This window comes from Acomys russatus, chromosome 20, assembly GCF_903995435.1.
Source record: "Acomys russatus chromosome 20, mAcoRus1.1, whole genome shotgun sequence".
In the NCBI taxonomy this organism is placed as follows: domain Eukaryota; kingdom Metazoa; phylum Chordata; class Mammalia; order Rodentia; family Muridae; genus Acomys; species Acomys russatus.
In genome coordinates, this window is record NC_067156.1 from 25,984,264 (window position 1) to 26,000,875 (window position 16,612).

At 41.9% G+C, this 16,612-nt stretch overlaps 1 protein-coding gene across 1 annotated transcript; it reads right to left on the reverse strand.

Annotated features, from left to right (window-relative positions):
- Positions 1 to 11,766: 11,766 nt before the first annotated feature.
- LOC127204386 (mitochondrial ornithine transporter 2-like) lies at positions 11,767 to 13,036 on the reverse strand. Its single transcript, XM_051163360.1, has one exon. The coding sequence runs from the start codon at positions 12,638 to 12,640 to the stop codon at positions 11,831 to 11,833; it is 810 nt and encodes a 269-aa protein (XP_051019317.1). The 5' UTR covers positions 12,641 to 13,036; the 3' UTR covers positions 11,767 to 11,830.
- Positions 13,037 to 16,612: the final 3,576 nt, after the last annotated feature.

Sequence of the window (16,612 nt, forward strand, 5' to 3'; positions counted from 1 at the left end):
AGTGTAGGGATAAAGATGGAGCAGAGAGTGAGGGAATAGCAAACCAACAGCTGGCCCAATTGGAGACCCACCCTATGGTAGAGAGCCACTCACTGTCACTATTAATGATACTCTGCTATGTTTGCAGACAGAAGACAAGCATAACTGTCTTCTGAGAGACTTCATCCAGCATCTGATGGAAAGAGATATAGAGACCCACAGCAAAACAATAGGTCGAGCTTAGAGAGCTTTGTGGAAGAGTGGGGGAAAGGATTGAAGGAGCCAGAGGGGTCAAGGACACAATAAGAAGACCTACAGAGTAAACTAACCTAGGTTCATAAGGGCTCACATAGACTGAACCACCAACTAAAGAGCATGCATGGGCTGGACCTAGGCACCCTACACATATGTATCAGACATGCAGCTTGGTATTCATGTGGGTCCCCTAACAATCAGAGAAGGGGCTGTCTCTGACTCTGTTGCCTGCATTTGGATCCCTTTCCCACAGCTAGGCTCCCCTGTCTGACCTAACTGGGAGAGGAAGTGTTTAGTCCTGCTTCAACTTGATGTGCTAGGGTAGGTTGGTATCCATGAGGGGCCTCGCCATCTCTGAGAGGGGAGAGAAGGAGGATGGAAGAGGGGGTGTGAGGGTGGGAATGAGAGGAGAGAAAGGAGGGTCTGAGATCTGTCTGTAAAGTGATTAAGTAAATAAATTGATGGAGAAAACATGTGTATTGTAGATCACAGAGCTGGAGAAGTGGAACTTCGTGAGTTCTTTGGAACCCAGAAAACCATCCCTGGCAATTAAACTATTGCACTCAGAGTTTGGTTTTTATTTTATTTGATTCTAACTGTGCCCTGGTTTTTAACCTCTTGGAGTAGGAAAGTATTATTTAATTTTTTAATTATGAAAAATCCTATAGTTGAGAGAATTTAGATATTTTAAGGGTAGAGCTTTTATTTAATCTGTATTTATTTCAGTATCTGTATATGTGTGTGTCTGAGTGTATGTATGTGAACCATATGAAGCCAGAAGAGATGTCGGATCCTCTGGAATTGGAATTACAGACAGTTATGAGACATTACTTACCTGCTGGGAATTGAACGCAGGGCCTATTCAAGAGCAGTAAGTGCATTTAACCATTGCACCAGCCCACTGTCCAGCCCAGAGACTAAGCTTCTGGAGTATTTGAATTTTTAAAGATTGTAGATCATCCTGCACAAAACTCAAGTCCATGTGGATCTAAGGCCTCAACATGAAACCAGATATACTAAATCTATTAGAAGAGAAAGTGAGAAAAAGCCTTGAGCTCATTGGCACAGAAGACAACTTCCTGAACAGAATACCAGCAGCTCAGGATCTAAGATCAACAATTAATAGATGGGACCTAATGAAACTGAAAAGCTTCTGTAAAGCAAAGGACATAGTCAATAAAACAAAACAACTACAGACTAGGAAAAGTACTTCAACCCCACATCTGATAGAGGGCTAATACACAATATATATATAAAACTCAAGAAATTAAACACCAACAAACCAAATAATCTAATTTTCAAAATGGAGTACAGAGCTAAACAGAGAATTCTCAACAGAGGAATCTTGAATGGCCGAGAAACATTTAAAATGTACAACGTCCTTAGTCATAAGAAAAATGCAAATCAAAATGACTCTGAGATTCCATCTTACACCCATCAGGATAGCTAAGATCAAAAACTCAAGTGATAGCACATGCTGGTGAGGGTGCAAACTTGTACAACCACTTTAGAAATCAATCTGGTGGTTTCTGATAAAATTGGGAATAGATCTACCTCAAGACCCAGCAATATTACTCCTGGGCATATACCCAAAAGTTGTTCGCCATACCATAAGGACACTTGCTCAACTGTTCATAGTAGCTTTATTTGTAAGTGCCAGAAACTAGAAACAGCCTAAATGTCCCTCAACAGAAAAATGGGTAAAGAAAATGTGGTACAGCTACACAATGAAATACTACTTAGCTACTAGAAACTAAGACATCATGAAATTTGAAGGCAAATGGATGGAACTAAGAAAAGATCATCCTGAGTGAGGTAACAGAGACCCAGAAAAACATGCATGGTATGTACTCACTTATAAGTGGATGTTAGGAATAAAGTACAGAATTGCCATACTACAATCCACAGACCCAAAGAATCCAAGGAAGGCCCAAGAGATGATGCTGATCTCACTCAGAACAGGAAATAAAATAGACATCTGAAGTTAATGGTTGGAGAGAAATGGGTGGGAAGAAGAGAGGAGAGAAGAGAAATCAGTGGATGCAGCATATCTGGGACAGAGAAGGCTCCTGGGAGTTCATGGGGGGTAACCCTAGCTGAGACTCCTAGCAGTGGGGGTTAGGGAGCCTGAAGTGGCCACCTCCTGTAGCCAGGTGGGACTTCCAGTGGAGGGAGGTGGACACCACCCATAAAACCTTAGACCTAAAATTTGTCCTGCCCATAAGAAGTGTAGGGTAAAGATGGAGCAGAGGTTGAGGGAAGGGCAGACCAATGACTGGCCCAACTTGAAACCAATGCCTATCACTATTAACGATACTCTGCTATAATTGTAGACAGGAGCCTAGCATAACTGCCTTCTGAGATGTTTCATCCAGCAGCTGATGGAAACAGATACAGAGACCCGCAGTTAAACAATAGGCCAAGCCCAGGGAAGTCTATAGAAGAGTGAGAGAAAGAATAGAGGGAGCTAGAGGGGTCAAGCCACCACAAGAAGACCTAGAGAGTAAACTAACTTGGACCCATGGAGGCTAACAGAGACTGAACCACAAACCAAAGTACAGGAATAGACTAGGTCTTGACCTCCTACAATATGTAACAAATGTGCAGCAAGGTCAATATGTGGGTCCCCTAACAATGGGAGTAGGAGCTGTCTCTGACTCTGTTGCCTGTCACTGAATCATTTCCTCTAGCTGGGTTGTGTCAGACCCCAGTGGGAGAGGATGCGTTTAGTCTTACTGTGACTTGAGGTGCCTGGGTGGGTTGGTACCCCCTTGGGGACCTCCCCTTCTCTGAGAAAAAAAGATAGAGGAGAATGGGGGAGAGTGTGAGGGCAGGATCAGGAGGGGATGAAGGAGGAAGCTGGGACCAAGCCGTGAAGATATTAAATTAATAAATAAATAGACAAAAAACATCATTGGAACATTACTTTGAAATTCAGGTGAAAAAATAAACTGTAAGTAATAGCTAAAGAAGTTCTCAAAAATATCAAAAACATGAGGGAAAACTCTAATAATTCCTTAGACTTTTTAATGAAGTTGTATTAATTGAGTCAGCTTGATATTGGTACAGAAATAGAAACTATGGTTGATGTAACAGATCAAAAGAGCTCAAAATAGGCTTTAGTATCACAGAGATGACATGTCATGTTGTCTAATTGTGCTCAGGCCATTAGAACCACAGTTAAGGTGTCTTGACTAACAGGTGTTTATTTCTCATGTTCCGCAGGTGGAAATCCAAGATCATGATGCTGGCACAGTCAGACCATGGTGAGACTCTTGTTCGAGTCTGTATATATGAGCCTTCTCACTAGCTATGTCTTTGCTTAGTGGAAAGGCAGAAAGGTCTGGAGTTCCTCGTGTTGTAAGGGCACAAATCTCTCATTGAGGGCTCATCTTTATGGCATGTCAAACCTAATCACGTGGGCTAGAGTGATGACTCAATTGTTAAGAGCACTCACTGTTCTCCCAGAGAATCCAGGTTCAATACCCAGCACTGACATGGCAGTTAACAACTACCTTTACAGTTCTTCAGATCTCCAAGGATACTGCACATAAGTGGTGCATTTTACATGCTTGTAGTCAAAACATTTATACAGATAAAGTAAATCTTACATATAAAATAAGTCTTAAATTTTTAATGGTTTCTATAAGCAAATTATGGGTGATATGGTCAGGCCATAATACAGCAATGGAAAAAAGATGAAATTCTCACTTGAAGATTATAATCTATAATTGTTCTATTTTGCTTTTTGTTACTATGATAAAATGCTGACAAAACTAACTTTGGGAGGAAAGGGTTTATTTCAACTTACATTTCTAGATCACAATGCATCATTAATGAAAGTCAGGGCATGAACTCAAGGCAAGAACCTAAGGGCAGAAAACACGAAAGAGGACTGTAAACTGACTTGCTCCCTGGTTATCTTTCTTCTGCAGACCAAAACTCCCTGCCTAAGTAAGGATAGTAACATCCACAGTAGGCCAGGAACCTCCTATATCCATCAGTAATCAAGAAACTATCTCACAGACATGTCTGCAAGGCAATCTGATGGAGGCACTGCCCCTGTTGTGACTCTTTTGATAACTCTGTGTCAAGTTGAGAACTGAGACTAAGTAGGAGATCCATATAAAATAGTCCAACTGGATCATGGTCCACCAAAATAAATTAAAAGTCAATTTCTGCCATGTGTGGTGACACACACTTTTTATTACAGCAATCAGAAGGTAGGAACAGGTGGACCTCTGTAAGTTCATAGCCAGGTGGTTGGCATAGAGAGACTCTGCCTCTAAATAAACTTAAGAGGTCAATTCCTAAGGCAAATAAGATGCAAATATCCAAAAACAAACTCAAAAATATTAAAGTTCCTAGTGTGAAAAATGTAAACACATTTTAGACCTTGAAGACAAAGTAGTTTAAAGAAAAATATTTCATATAAAATAAAGGATTAGTTGGGAGTGGTGGTGCACACCTTTAATCCGAGCACTCGGGAGGCAGAGGCAGGTGGATCCCTGTGAGTTTAAAGCCAGCCTAGTCTACAAAGTGAGTCCAAGATAGCTAGGACTATCACACAAAGAAACCCTGTCTCAAAAAAACAAATAATAATAATAATAATAATAATATGTTGAGTTGGGTGTGATGATACATGCTTTTAATCCCAGCATTCCAGATGCAGAGGCAGGCAGACCTCTGAGTCTCAGGCCAAACTGGTACATAGTGAGTTCCAAGACAGCCATCACTACACATTGAAAACCTGTCTCAGTAATAATAATAATAATAGCAGAAGGAGGAAGAAGTTAGTAACTATGGTCAGATTAAAATAAAATACTTTTGCTTACCAATACTTTAGAGATGTGAAAATACAAGGTAAAAATCAGGAAGAAATACAACACACTGACAAAAATTAGTGTCAAGAATATATAGGGTCTGGGGCATGTTGACACATAGTCCTAATTCCAGAACTCAGGAGACATAAGTAGGAAGATCCTTGTGAGTTCAAAGACAGCCTAGACTGCATAGTGAGCTCCAGGGCACTCAGTTAGAGCTACATAGTGAGATCCTGTACCCAAAAAAGACACTCAAAGAGGATATATTTCAGTGGTGGATCCACTTACCTACCATGCACAAGGTCAAGGGTTCAATTCCCAAGGCCACCAAAAGTGTGTGTGTGTGTGTGTGTGTGTGTGTGTGTGTGTTATTCTAAACCAATGTAAACAAAAAAGTAGGATATTAATGAAAAATATAGGCATATCACAGGAAAAGTGCATATAAACCTATGAAGAGACACACAAAATTTTTGCAATTAATCATGGAAATAGCAATGAAAATCAGACTAAAATACACAGAGGTCTGAAGAAACATAAAAGCCAAATCTTGGAAAACATAGCAACCCAAGAGATTCATGGCTTATACATGAGAACAGTTATCAAGTAAACATTTTGGAAAGTGGTCAGGCATTATCTACTAGAGTTTTTCACACATTTAATTATTTAGTTCGTTATGTTACATATTTTAAACATTGAGAGAGAGAGGGAGACCTCTGTCAGTCAGTCTATCTGTCTGTCTATGACTGTATGTGGGCAAATAAATGCTACAGTGCTCATACCATGGAGTGCATGCGAAGGTCAGAGGATAGATTGTGGGATCAATTCTCTACTTCTATGTGGGTTCCAGAAATCAAACTCAGGTTGTCAAGCTTGACATCAAGCACTTTACCTACAAAGCCATCTCACCAGCCCTACTTTTTAAAATTGCCTTTATATATGTACTTTGTATATGAAAAGGAAGCCATGCCACACATTTGGAAGTCACAGAACAGTTTGCAGGAACCAGTTTTCTCTTTCCACCATGTGGGTCCTTCAGCTAAAACTCAGGTCATCAGGCTTGGCAGCAAGTAACTTTACCAGATAAACGTTTTTCTGGGAACATTATTTTCCTATTTATATTTTCCTGTTGGGTATATCAAAAACTAAACACTATTTTCATTATTAAAGTTGGGCAGGCCTTCATATTGGCTACTCTTGGGAACTTAAGAAGAACCTCTTGACTCTTTTTTTTTTTTTTAAAGAATCTGTTTCTCTGAAGGACTAGGAGAATTACTCAATGGTTACATTTTCCCTAAAAGACCGGAAGAGAAATGAACTGAGAGAATCCAGCGGTGCAGGCTAGATCTGGAGCATTGTCATCCTCACATTTTCAGAGTGTTACCTAGTCCTGCCCAGCCTTTTCTGGAACTTGGGTCCTAAGACTGGGCTCTTGGACTTGGTGTCTGTTCAATAGTTTGTCTTCCAGAACTTGCATTTAATTCTTTGAATGAACAATTTTCTTAACAAGAGAAGAAAAATCTACCTGAAATGCATGGTTTTGAAAAGCCATCCTTATAGTGAAAAGGCTTCCACAAGGCAAAGGACAATGTCCATAGAACAAAAGAAGCCTACAGTCTTGTGGAAGAGTAGGAGGAAGGATAGAGGGAGCCATAGGGGTCAAGGACACCACAAGAATATTTACAGAGTAAACTAACCTGAGCCCATGGACTACCAACCAAAGAGCATGCATAGGCTGGGCCTAGACCCCTATACATATGCAGCAGATGTTCAGCCTGGTCAACATGTGTTCCCTAAAAATGGGAATAGTGGCTATATCTCACTCTGTTACCTGCCTTTGGATCCCTTTCCCATAACAGGGCTGCCTTGTTGGGCCTTAATGGGAGAGGATATGTTTAGTCCTGATGCCACTTGAGATGCCAGGGTAGGTTGGTGCCCTTTGGGGGCCTCTCTTCTCTGAGAAGAAGGAAGATGGGGAAGGAGACATGAGTTAGGACTGGGAGGGAGGGGCCTGGAATCAGGCTTTGAACTGATGAAAGAAAGAAAGAAGAAAGAAAGAAAGGAAGGAAGAAAGGAAGAAAGAAAAAGAGAAAAGCCATTCTTTGACATTTATTTTTAACTTCAAATTGTCTTGTTAGTTTCCATTCTATAAAGCCAGATTTTACCTAATTCCTCACTGCAATTTAAATCGTTGAAACATATATAAGTGGTAAAGCAGACTTCCCCAGAGGAATAGATCATCTAAAATAGGGTTCAACTGAGTCTTTCTGGAAATAAGGGCTTTCTCTTAAAAGGAATGCCTGGATATAGGGAATGTCTTTCCATCTTCAGTACTGAGGCCATATTGTAAAAGAAAAGTAATTTTCTTTAAAGTTTGAGGATAAATTGATTCTAGTTTCTCAGGACGTGTCCACTCATATAAAGAGATCTCCTCAAGAAAGTAGGAAGAAAGAGCCCTAGCTCTCCCAGAGACACAACTGTCTTCTTGGGGTGCCTTCAGTTTTCACCATTAGTTGAATGCCAACATCTCCAACAGAAAATCAGCTCCCCTGTAATTTGTGTGTGTCCCACCTCAAACAGAGATTTAGTTCTTGCTGTGAGCTAGTATCACCTTCTTTATCAGCTATCCCTAAGATGACACACCTGGGGCCTTGATCTTTAACCTCAAGGATCAGATGCAGCCAATCAACCCTATCTTCGATACTGCCCTGTATCTCCTTATCTATTCTCCCATCCAAGTATTAAGCAGGCTTGACTTGGCTTAGTTTTCACCATGTTCAGGGTTGTATGACTGAGGACTCTGTCAGTTCTTTATAGCATTTCTCTTTATGGCATAGAAGCTACTTAGAGTTTTCCATTCTATGTCCAGAGAAAGTGGGCCTTCACATCCCTAGTCCCACATAAATTTTGTATGTGCCATGTTGAACCATGTAAAGGAATTGGGGGATAAAGTTAATGTCTAGGATCCTAAGATAAATAATAGGCAGCCAATAGATTGTACCATATTAGGCAGAGTCCCCAAAGTAATTGACTTCTGATATCCTCTTGACAGTATGGACAATGGAATTGGTTCCACATCCTGCAAATGATGATAGTTTGGCCAGGAGTGTACTCCTTTAAGGATACCCTCAGAATAATTAAAGACCATTCAAGAACTTGGTGCAAACTGAAAGTGGACAGTTTGACTATTTCCAAAACTTTGCACTAAACATACTGACAAGGGATAAATGGAGTTCTTGCCAGTAGCATTGGGAGCCATCATCAACAGGACAAAGAAAGACGCCTGGATCCTATGCAAGAATGTGCTGTCCCTAAAGCTGTTTTGTACCGCAAGAAAGAGTCCTAACCTTGGAGTTAGAGAAGAAAGAAAAAACTAGTACTCTTTGCCCTCATATTCACTATTCATGACAGAGAAAGCATTTAAGAGAGGAAGCACACGTAAAGCAATAGCCAGACATGTGCAGAAACACAATTTATAGAAAAATGGAGGACTACGGGCCAAGGCATGGTGGGATGAAAGGAAATGAAAGAGAACATTCTGGGCATTGGCATTTGAAGCCCATTCTAGGGCAGACAGACACTGAGGATGGTGGGTGGTAGAGATGTTGTTCTTGCTACATTTTGCATCCAAACACCCCTTGGAAATGAAGAAGAGGCTGATAAAATCATAAAAGATGGGAAAAGGAAGAGAGAATAGAGAATAAAAAGTTGTTAAAGTCAGGAAATTTTTTTCTTTAGACTGAAATCTGTCAAACTCCCTTCTCTTTGGTCTTCATGTCCTAGCAAAGAGTTGCCTTAGCCTGGGGAGGAACGTAGTTTCCTGGGATGCCTTTGGAAAGCTTTGGGATTTCATCCTTAAGGGAAAAGCCTAGGAAAAGGAGGGAACATACGGGAAGGAAAGCAAGACAGATTCTCCATTAGTGCAAGGGAGAGAGACATCCAAGAAAGTCAAGGGTTAGATCTCTACTCATGAGAGAGGACAATGTTACCTTATAATCCCAGGGATCTGAGTCCCATTACAGGGGTATCTTCTGTTCTTAACGTTGTCACTGGGATTGCAACAAGATGCACACAGGGCCTCGGCAAGCCAAGTTCATTAGGATAAAGTTTATTAGAGTAAATACTTGCTCTCACAGACTTGAGTGAAGTGTCTGAGGATAGGATCTCAGGTTGTGGCATTTTATATTTTTCTATGTCACCTGGTCACATCACCCATCCTTCCTTTTAATTGGTGGAAAGTTTCTCTCTTCTTGTGTAGATTATTGCTTGAGCCAGGATTTCCCATAATCATCTCACCTGGTCACAAGATCTCATGATCTGATCTCATACCTGTTTGTCGGTTTGGGTATCCCATTACCCCAGACCTAAGGTTAGACAACAGAGTTTGTCCGCAACCACTTCCTCTGCTCAAATCTTAATTCTGTCTCACCTAGAAACCCAAAATGATTCCCAAATGTTCCCAGATGTTAAACCAAGGGTTAATAAAATTAAATTGGATAATTTTTCTTCTTACTTTCCTTCTACTCCCATTCACTCTTGCTTGCCCCATAAGATTTCTATTGAAGGCATTTAAACTTTTAATGCTTATCATGTGAAAAGAAAGCTTGCTGAAAGCAGAGCTATCAGGCTATCTCAGGCAGTATATGCTGGGGGACTCCGCAGACTAAAATGCCTACTCCTGCCAGAAGCCAGTCCTATTTTTTAACCTGCTTTAAAACAGGTCTACTTACTAGGTACTGCTCACTAGGTACTGGCTACTCAAGAATGATGCATGTAACTTAAACACAGAAACAACTTAAAATAGCAAATGGTTTCAACTGGAAGCAAATAAGTGGAAAAACAATGGTAGACCCTAAGCAGACCAGGTGTGATATTAAGCAAAACCTTTTGCCAACTGTCCCCAGCAGCTCTTATTTGTTAGCATGTAGGTTCCCTGGATCTTGCCTCTGGTACTATAGTTTGGAGTTACCATGATGGTTTAATGGAGTTTTTAAAAGGAAGTTAGAGGCCTGGGACAGGACACATGTAGACTGGACTAGTAAGACTGGTATCTTTAAATTTTAAATAAATAAAATAAAATATAAATAAATAAAAATAAAGACTTGTACCTCACCTTCTTTCAGCTCTATAGGTATTTAATACCTGTTATTGAAAAGGCATGTTGGTCTGAGGGATGGGGCTATGACCAGGATGAAAAGTGAATAAACAAATAAAAATAATAAATAAATCGTGTTGGTCTTGTAGTAACACAGAAAGATGAAGCTTTCTTTAGTGGTATAAAGAATGACTCTAGGGCAGGGCATGTTGGCGAGCGCCTTCAGTCCCAGCACTTGAGAGTCAGAGGACAGCCAGAGCTCTGTTACACAGAGATATTCTTCTAGGAAAATAAAACAAAAGAATGACTCTTAAAATTGTATGGTCCCTGAACAGCTTCTTAATTCTAAGTCTGTTGAGGGCAAGTTGAATCATGATTTGGGGAGGGGGGATTTCATCTTGCTTTGGTGTATTTAGGGGTTTGTTGGGAGGTACTGTCTCTGTTTATATGCATACGTAGAGTTTAGTAAAAGCACTTTTCTTATGGTTCATTACTTTATATTGTGTCATTAAAGCTCTCTGGCCAGCAGAACCAAATTTAGAAAGCTGTAACACTGATAGTAGTGCGAGCAGTTATAGAGCCAAGGTGAACTTAAGAGTCAATCACCCCTTTGCATTGCTTACCGTGATAATGTTAGTACTAAACGCACACTAGTCCTGCCTAAGTGATGACGTCACCCAGCGGGACTCTCTGTCACCAAACAGAACAAAATCTTTTCTTGACTTTACTTTCTGTTTCCTGAAAAAAATGAATGATGGTTCAGAGAACGGTGAGTGACCTAAAGTGAATCAGCAAGCCCTCAGTGAATGGACACAACACTGTGAATTGCTGTCCAGGCTAGGACCTGGAGACAGGGAGCTAATGGGAACTCTCATCTAGACAGATCATCTAAGCACAGTAGCATAACCCTTTAGCTCCTTCCTCAACCTAAAGCCTGGCTACTTTGGAAGAGGAGCAAGAAAAAAATGAGTGCAGGTAAAGACCACACTGCTTCCCAAAGGCCTGATGCTCACAACTCCGCCTACCAATACCATTGCAGTGTATAATACAACTATACTTTGAAAGTGAACCACACTATTTGAGGTTAGAGAAGGAAGTCCAGGAAGCCTACTCTGCAATTTTACTCAAGAACGTGGAAGCCATGCTGGTACACAGGGCCATTCTTCTCTTAGAAATCAACAGGAATGTCTCGGTGGTTACCTAAGGACGTTAAAAACTTTAACAGACTAGTGCAATGCACATTAAGCAGGCTTTAAACTATAACCCACATCTAGGATGGATTAAGCAATACCCAGACTCATGGTCAACTCTAAATGTTTTGGTGATACTTGAGACTAAACAGAGAACCAAATTATGCTTCACTCACAACACATAACCATTCAAGATGCACATATAAGTTTATGAGAAGCCCTGATGACTGAGACGAAGTACATAGGGTCTCGGGTTCACCCTGTAGATCCCACCAGCAAAGGCGGCGATTTTTACATTTCTGTAGGATCGTGGGAAGAAACAATATGATATAAGCAAAGCTCTCTCCACAAAGTTTGAGATTTGAGGAAGTGAAGACAAACCCGAAACTCGTAATCAAAGATAACTCCGTGTTGGTCTTGAACTCTCTGACATCTGGAACTCTGGTCCTCATGCTCATGCGCTCTGTCTGACAGGGGCTCATCAGCACACTTCAGTATTCTTCTACCATGCTCATCATCATCTTCCTGCTGTATTCGTAGGCCAAAAATAGAGCAGCATTGGAAGGGATGGCTCGAATCAAGGTGGCTTTCAATCCAGAATACAAGGCTAATATTCCTTCACTTCTCACGATGCTTATAAAGGTTCGGATTAATCCTGCCGGCTGCCCAAACATAGAAATAACCTGGATTCTGGATTTAATACAGTCCACTGGGAATATGATAAGCCAGAGACAGATCCCGGCAAAGCCTCCACTTAACATCAAAGGGACAGGGCCTAGTTCATCCTTTGGTCTCCCTGATGCAAAAAAGGATCGGCTGATTTCATAGCCCCCGAAGAAGAAGAAATAGCCAGGTACTTCCTGGGCTAGAGTGGTCGGGAGTCCACGATAGAAGCCTAAGGGACCGTCCTTCATGAGGATACTCTTAACCATTGACCAAATTGTGTTATAGCTTTGTGCTATCTTCCCTGACATCTTCATTTCATACATGGTCTGTAGCCGGCACTTCACGAGCTCAGTGGGGCAGAGAGCCAGCGCAGCAAATGCCGAGGCCAACGACCCAGCAGCAGCAGTCTGCAAGTCATTAAGCTCTGCTCTCTGGTCTACTCGGGCCACTTTCCTGACGAACTGTTGGCAGAAGCCATAGCACATAAATAGGACAGAGCCCTGGGCGACGTAGGCTAGCAGTGCAGGGCTGGTTCCCCTGTAGAAGCCCTTGAAGCCCACTTGGTTGTAGGTCTTTAGGAAACAGTCGGTGAGGCCTTTGTACAAGTTGGGGAATGTCTGCATCTTCACTTTCATGGTATCAAAGGGTTGCCCAGTCAGCACACAGGCTGCACCCCCGACGGCACCCGCGGTGAGGTCTATGGCGGCTTGGATGGCAGGGTGGACTTCATGTTTGTCCACCCTCCCGTTGGTGTCTTTGGAAGGCAAGTCTCCGTGGGCTCCCACGGCCGGCCGCTGTGAGCCCTGTGTGTCTGGCTCCTTGCCAAGGCGACTCAAACCAAAGCCTCTGGCCGCCGCACTCCCCAGCCGCTGGGGAGTAACCCCCGGCCACGCGCATCCACGAGAGCCCCACTGTCCCCGTGGGCAGTGGCAGAATGCTTTCAGTAGTTTCGATGGCCACTCCTCCCAGAAATACGTGCGAGGGAACGCTTCATTTACTGGGCGTGTGAGCCAGTGGTAAAGCGTGTGCTTAGCTGAGTGGACCACAGCTACTTCACCCACAGTACCACAGCAAGTTGAGGATGGAAGGATGCTTACCCTTTGGAGGCCAGGTCTCCCGGTTTCTTACCACACAAAATGACACAGGAGATATTCTTAGTTGATCCAGTCTGGACTTTTTAAAAAAAAAAAAAAAAAAGGCCAGGGAATACACTTTTAACTCCAGCATTCAGAAAGCAGGGGCTAGCTTTTGAGTTTGAGGCCAGCTAGAGAGACAAGGAAACTCTGCCTCAAAAATGAATAGAGAAGACAAATGACTTGGGATCTGCTACATTCAAGTCCATGGCAGGAAGCAAAACCCCCCTAGTCAGATGCTTTTCTCTCTTCTCCCAGGCGAGTAAGGCGGTATTCTGAGTTCTGCAGACACACTACTTTGGAGGTGTAACCAAATCTGGGTCAGTATGCTACAAATGTTTGACTTAGCTGTCTTGGACGGTATTTCAAAGTGAGGCCAGGTGTAGTGCCACATGCCTTTTGTTGTTTTTCTTGTTTGGTTTGTTTTGGGGTTTTTGGTTTTGTTTTGGGTTTTGTTTTTGTTTGTTTGTTTGTTGTTTTGTTTTTGTTTGTTTTTAAGGTTTTTCAAGACAGGGTTTTTCTGTGTAGCCTTGGCTGTCCTGGAACTATGTAGACTAGGCTGGCCTCGAACATGAGATCTGCCTGCCTCTGGCTCCCAAATGCTGGGATCAAGTGCCTGGTGTGGCACAAGCCTTGAATCCCAAGCACAGACTGGCAGATCTCTCAGTTCAAGGCCAGCCTGGTCTACAGAGGCAGTTTCAAGACAGCCAAAACTAGTTACATAGAGATGCTGTCTCAAAAACAAAACAAAAAGAGTGAGACATTTAAAATCAGATTGTGCATGGTAAGAGGTAGGCAGTTTTGGTTTTGTTTTGGCAACAGATTCTCTGAGGAATGTCCAACTAGCTGCTGGCATTAATTCTTTTCTCTGAAATAACTTCTCTTTGGAGAGAATATTCTATTGGTTTTTTTTTTTTAAAGATTAATTCTATTTTGGATATTAGACCTTTGTCAGATGCAGGGTTGGTGAAGATCTTTTCCCAGTCTGTAGGCTGTCACTTTGTTCTGTTGATAGTGTCTCCTGCCTTACAGAAGCTTCTCAGCCTCATGAGGTCCCATTTATTAATTGTTCACATTAAGGCCTGGGCTGTTGGTGTTCTGTTCAGGAAGTTGTGTCCTGTGCCAATGTGTTCCAGGCTCTTCCCCACTTTTTCTTCTAACTGATTTAGTGTCTCTGGTTTTATGTTGAGGTCTTTGATCCACTTGGACTTGAGTTTTGTGCTTCACCAATCTTGCATCTGACAAAGATCTAATATCCAAAATATATAAAGAACTCAAGAAATTAAATACCACCAAACCAAATAACCCAATTGAGAAATGGGGCTCAGAACTAAACAGAGAAGTCTCAACAGAGGAATATTGAATGGCTGAGAAACACTTGAAGAAATGCTCAACCTCCTTAGTCATCAGGGAAATGCAAATCAAAACAACTCTGAGATTCCATCTTACACCCATCAGAATGGCTAAGATCAAAAATTCAAGCAACACCACATGCTGGCGAGGATGTAGAGAGAGAGAAACACTCCTTCATTGCTGGTGGGAATGCAAACTAGTACAACCACTTTGGAAATCTATCTGGTGCTATCTCAGAAAAATGGGAATAAGGCTTCCTCAAGACCCAGCTATTCCACTCCTTGGAATATACCCAGAAGATGCTCTAGCACACAACAAGAACATTTGCTCTACCATGTTCATAGCAGCCTTATTCATAATAGCCAGAACATGGAAACAGCCTAAGTGTCCCTCAGTAGAAGAATGGATAAAGAAACTGTGGTACATATACACTATAGAATACTACTCAGCTATTAAAAACAAGGAATTTCTGAAATTTGTGGACAAATGGATTAAACTAGAAATGATCATAATGAGTGAGTTAACCCAGAAGCAGAAAGACTCACATGGTATATACTCACTTATATCTGGACACTAACTCAAAGGGCATGTGCCATGAAAGTCTTCACTTACCAGGAAAGTGGGACAGAGGGGAGGACATCCTTCTGAGACTCTAGATGAGAGAAGTATGGAAGAATGGGGAAATAGAAGGATCCAAAGGGTCCTAGAAACCTACAAGAACATGACAAGCGGATCTGGGCCCAGGGGTCCTGCTCAAACTATGGCGTCAGCCAAGAACAATATGTGCAGTAAACTTTGAACCCCTACCCAGATCTAGCAAATGGGCAGGACATTCTCCACAGTTGAGTGGAGAGTGGGGTCTGACTTTCACATGAACTCTGGCGCTCCATATCTGACCACATCCCCTGGATGGGGAGGCCTGGTGGCACTCAAAGGATAGCAGGCTACCAAGAAGAGACTTGATACCCTATGAGCATATACATAGGTCCCCCCCAAAAACAGTCATAGGGGAAGGGAGTACAGGGAAAATGGGAGGGGAGGAGGAATGGGAGGATACAAGGGATGGGATAACAATTGTGATGTAACATAAATAAATTAATATTTTTTAAATTAATTCTATGAATGTTGCAGTATATGTACACAACTGAGTTCCTAGTATCCATGGAAATCAGAAGAGGGTTGGACATCCCCTGGATCTGGACTTGCGATTGGTTGTAAGCCACCATGTAAGTACCTGGGTCCTCTGTAAGAGAAGCAAGTACTCTTCACACACGGCCATCTCTCCCGCTCCTGATCGTCTCATCTTTTTTTTTTTTTTTTTGCATTCCCACCAGCAATGAAGGAGTGTTCCTCTTTCTCCACATCCTCTCCAGCATGTGGTGTCACTTAATTTTTTCTTTTTTATTATTAATTTATTCAAATTACATCTCAGTTGTTAGCCCATCCCTTGTATCCTCCCATTCCTCCCTCCCTCCCGCTTCCCCCCCCCACTCCCCTCCCCTATGTCTGTGACCGAGGGGACCTCCTCCCCCTGTATATGCTCATAGGGTATCAAGTCTCTTCTTGGTGACCTATTATCCTTCCTCTGAGTGCCACCAGGCGTCCCCATCCAAGTGACATGGTCAAATATGGGGCACCAGAGTTTGTCTGATCATCTCATCTTGAAGTGTGTTTTGCCTAAACACTAACTTACCGTGGCCCCTGGACTAAACACATACAGACTTGCACACAACTTCCTTTTCAGCTGCCGTTCACTTCATTCACACTTAATCTGTGCCCGATTTCAGTGCTTCAATTTACACAGGAAAAAAAAAAATGCACTTTCTATTCTCTGTGAGAACAGGAAAAGTTACCCGGCTTCAAAGGATAAAGACCTTAGGTATCAGCAGCCCTGAGCACAGGAATGAGTTCCTATCCTTACAGCCTGTTACCATCAGCAGTGGAGAACAAACTGTGAAAAAGATACAGATTCACACATTGATAGTTACTCATATTTTTATACAAGTTTCTAAGGGTCTATATAACAAAATCATTTTGCATTTTAAAAAAACTACATAAATGTAGTGTTCTGTACACACAAAATAAAGGCAGGAAACAAAGCATTTTAAAATGTTAATGTAA

Excerpts from the sequence above, each read along its gene's own strand:
- LOC127204386 (XM_051163360.1), bottom strand. The coding sequence starts at position 12,640 with ATGAAAGTGAAGATGCAGACATTCCCCAACTTGTACAAAGGCCTCACC.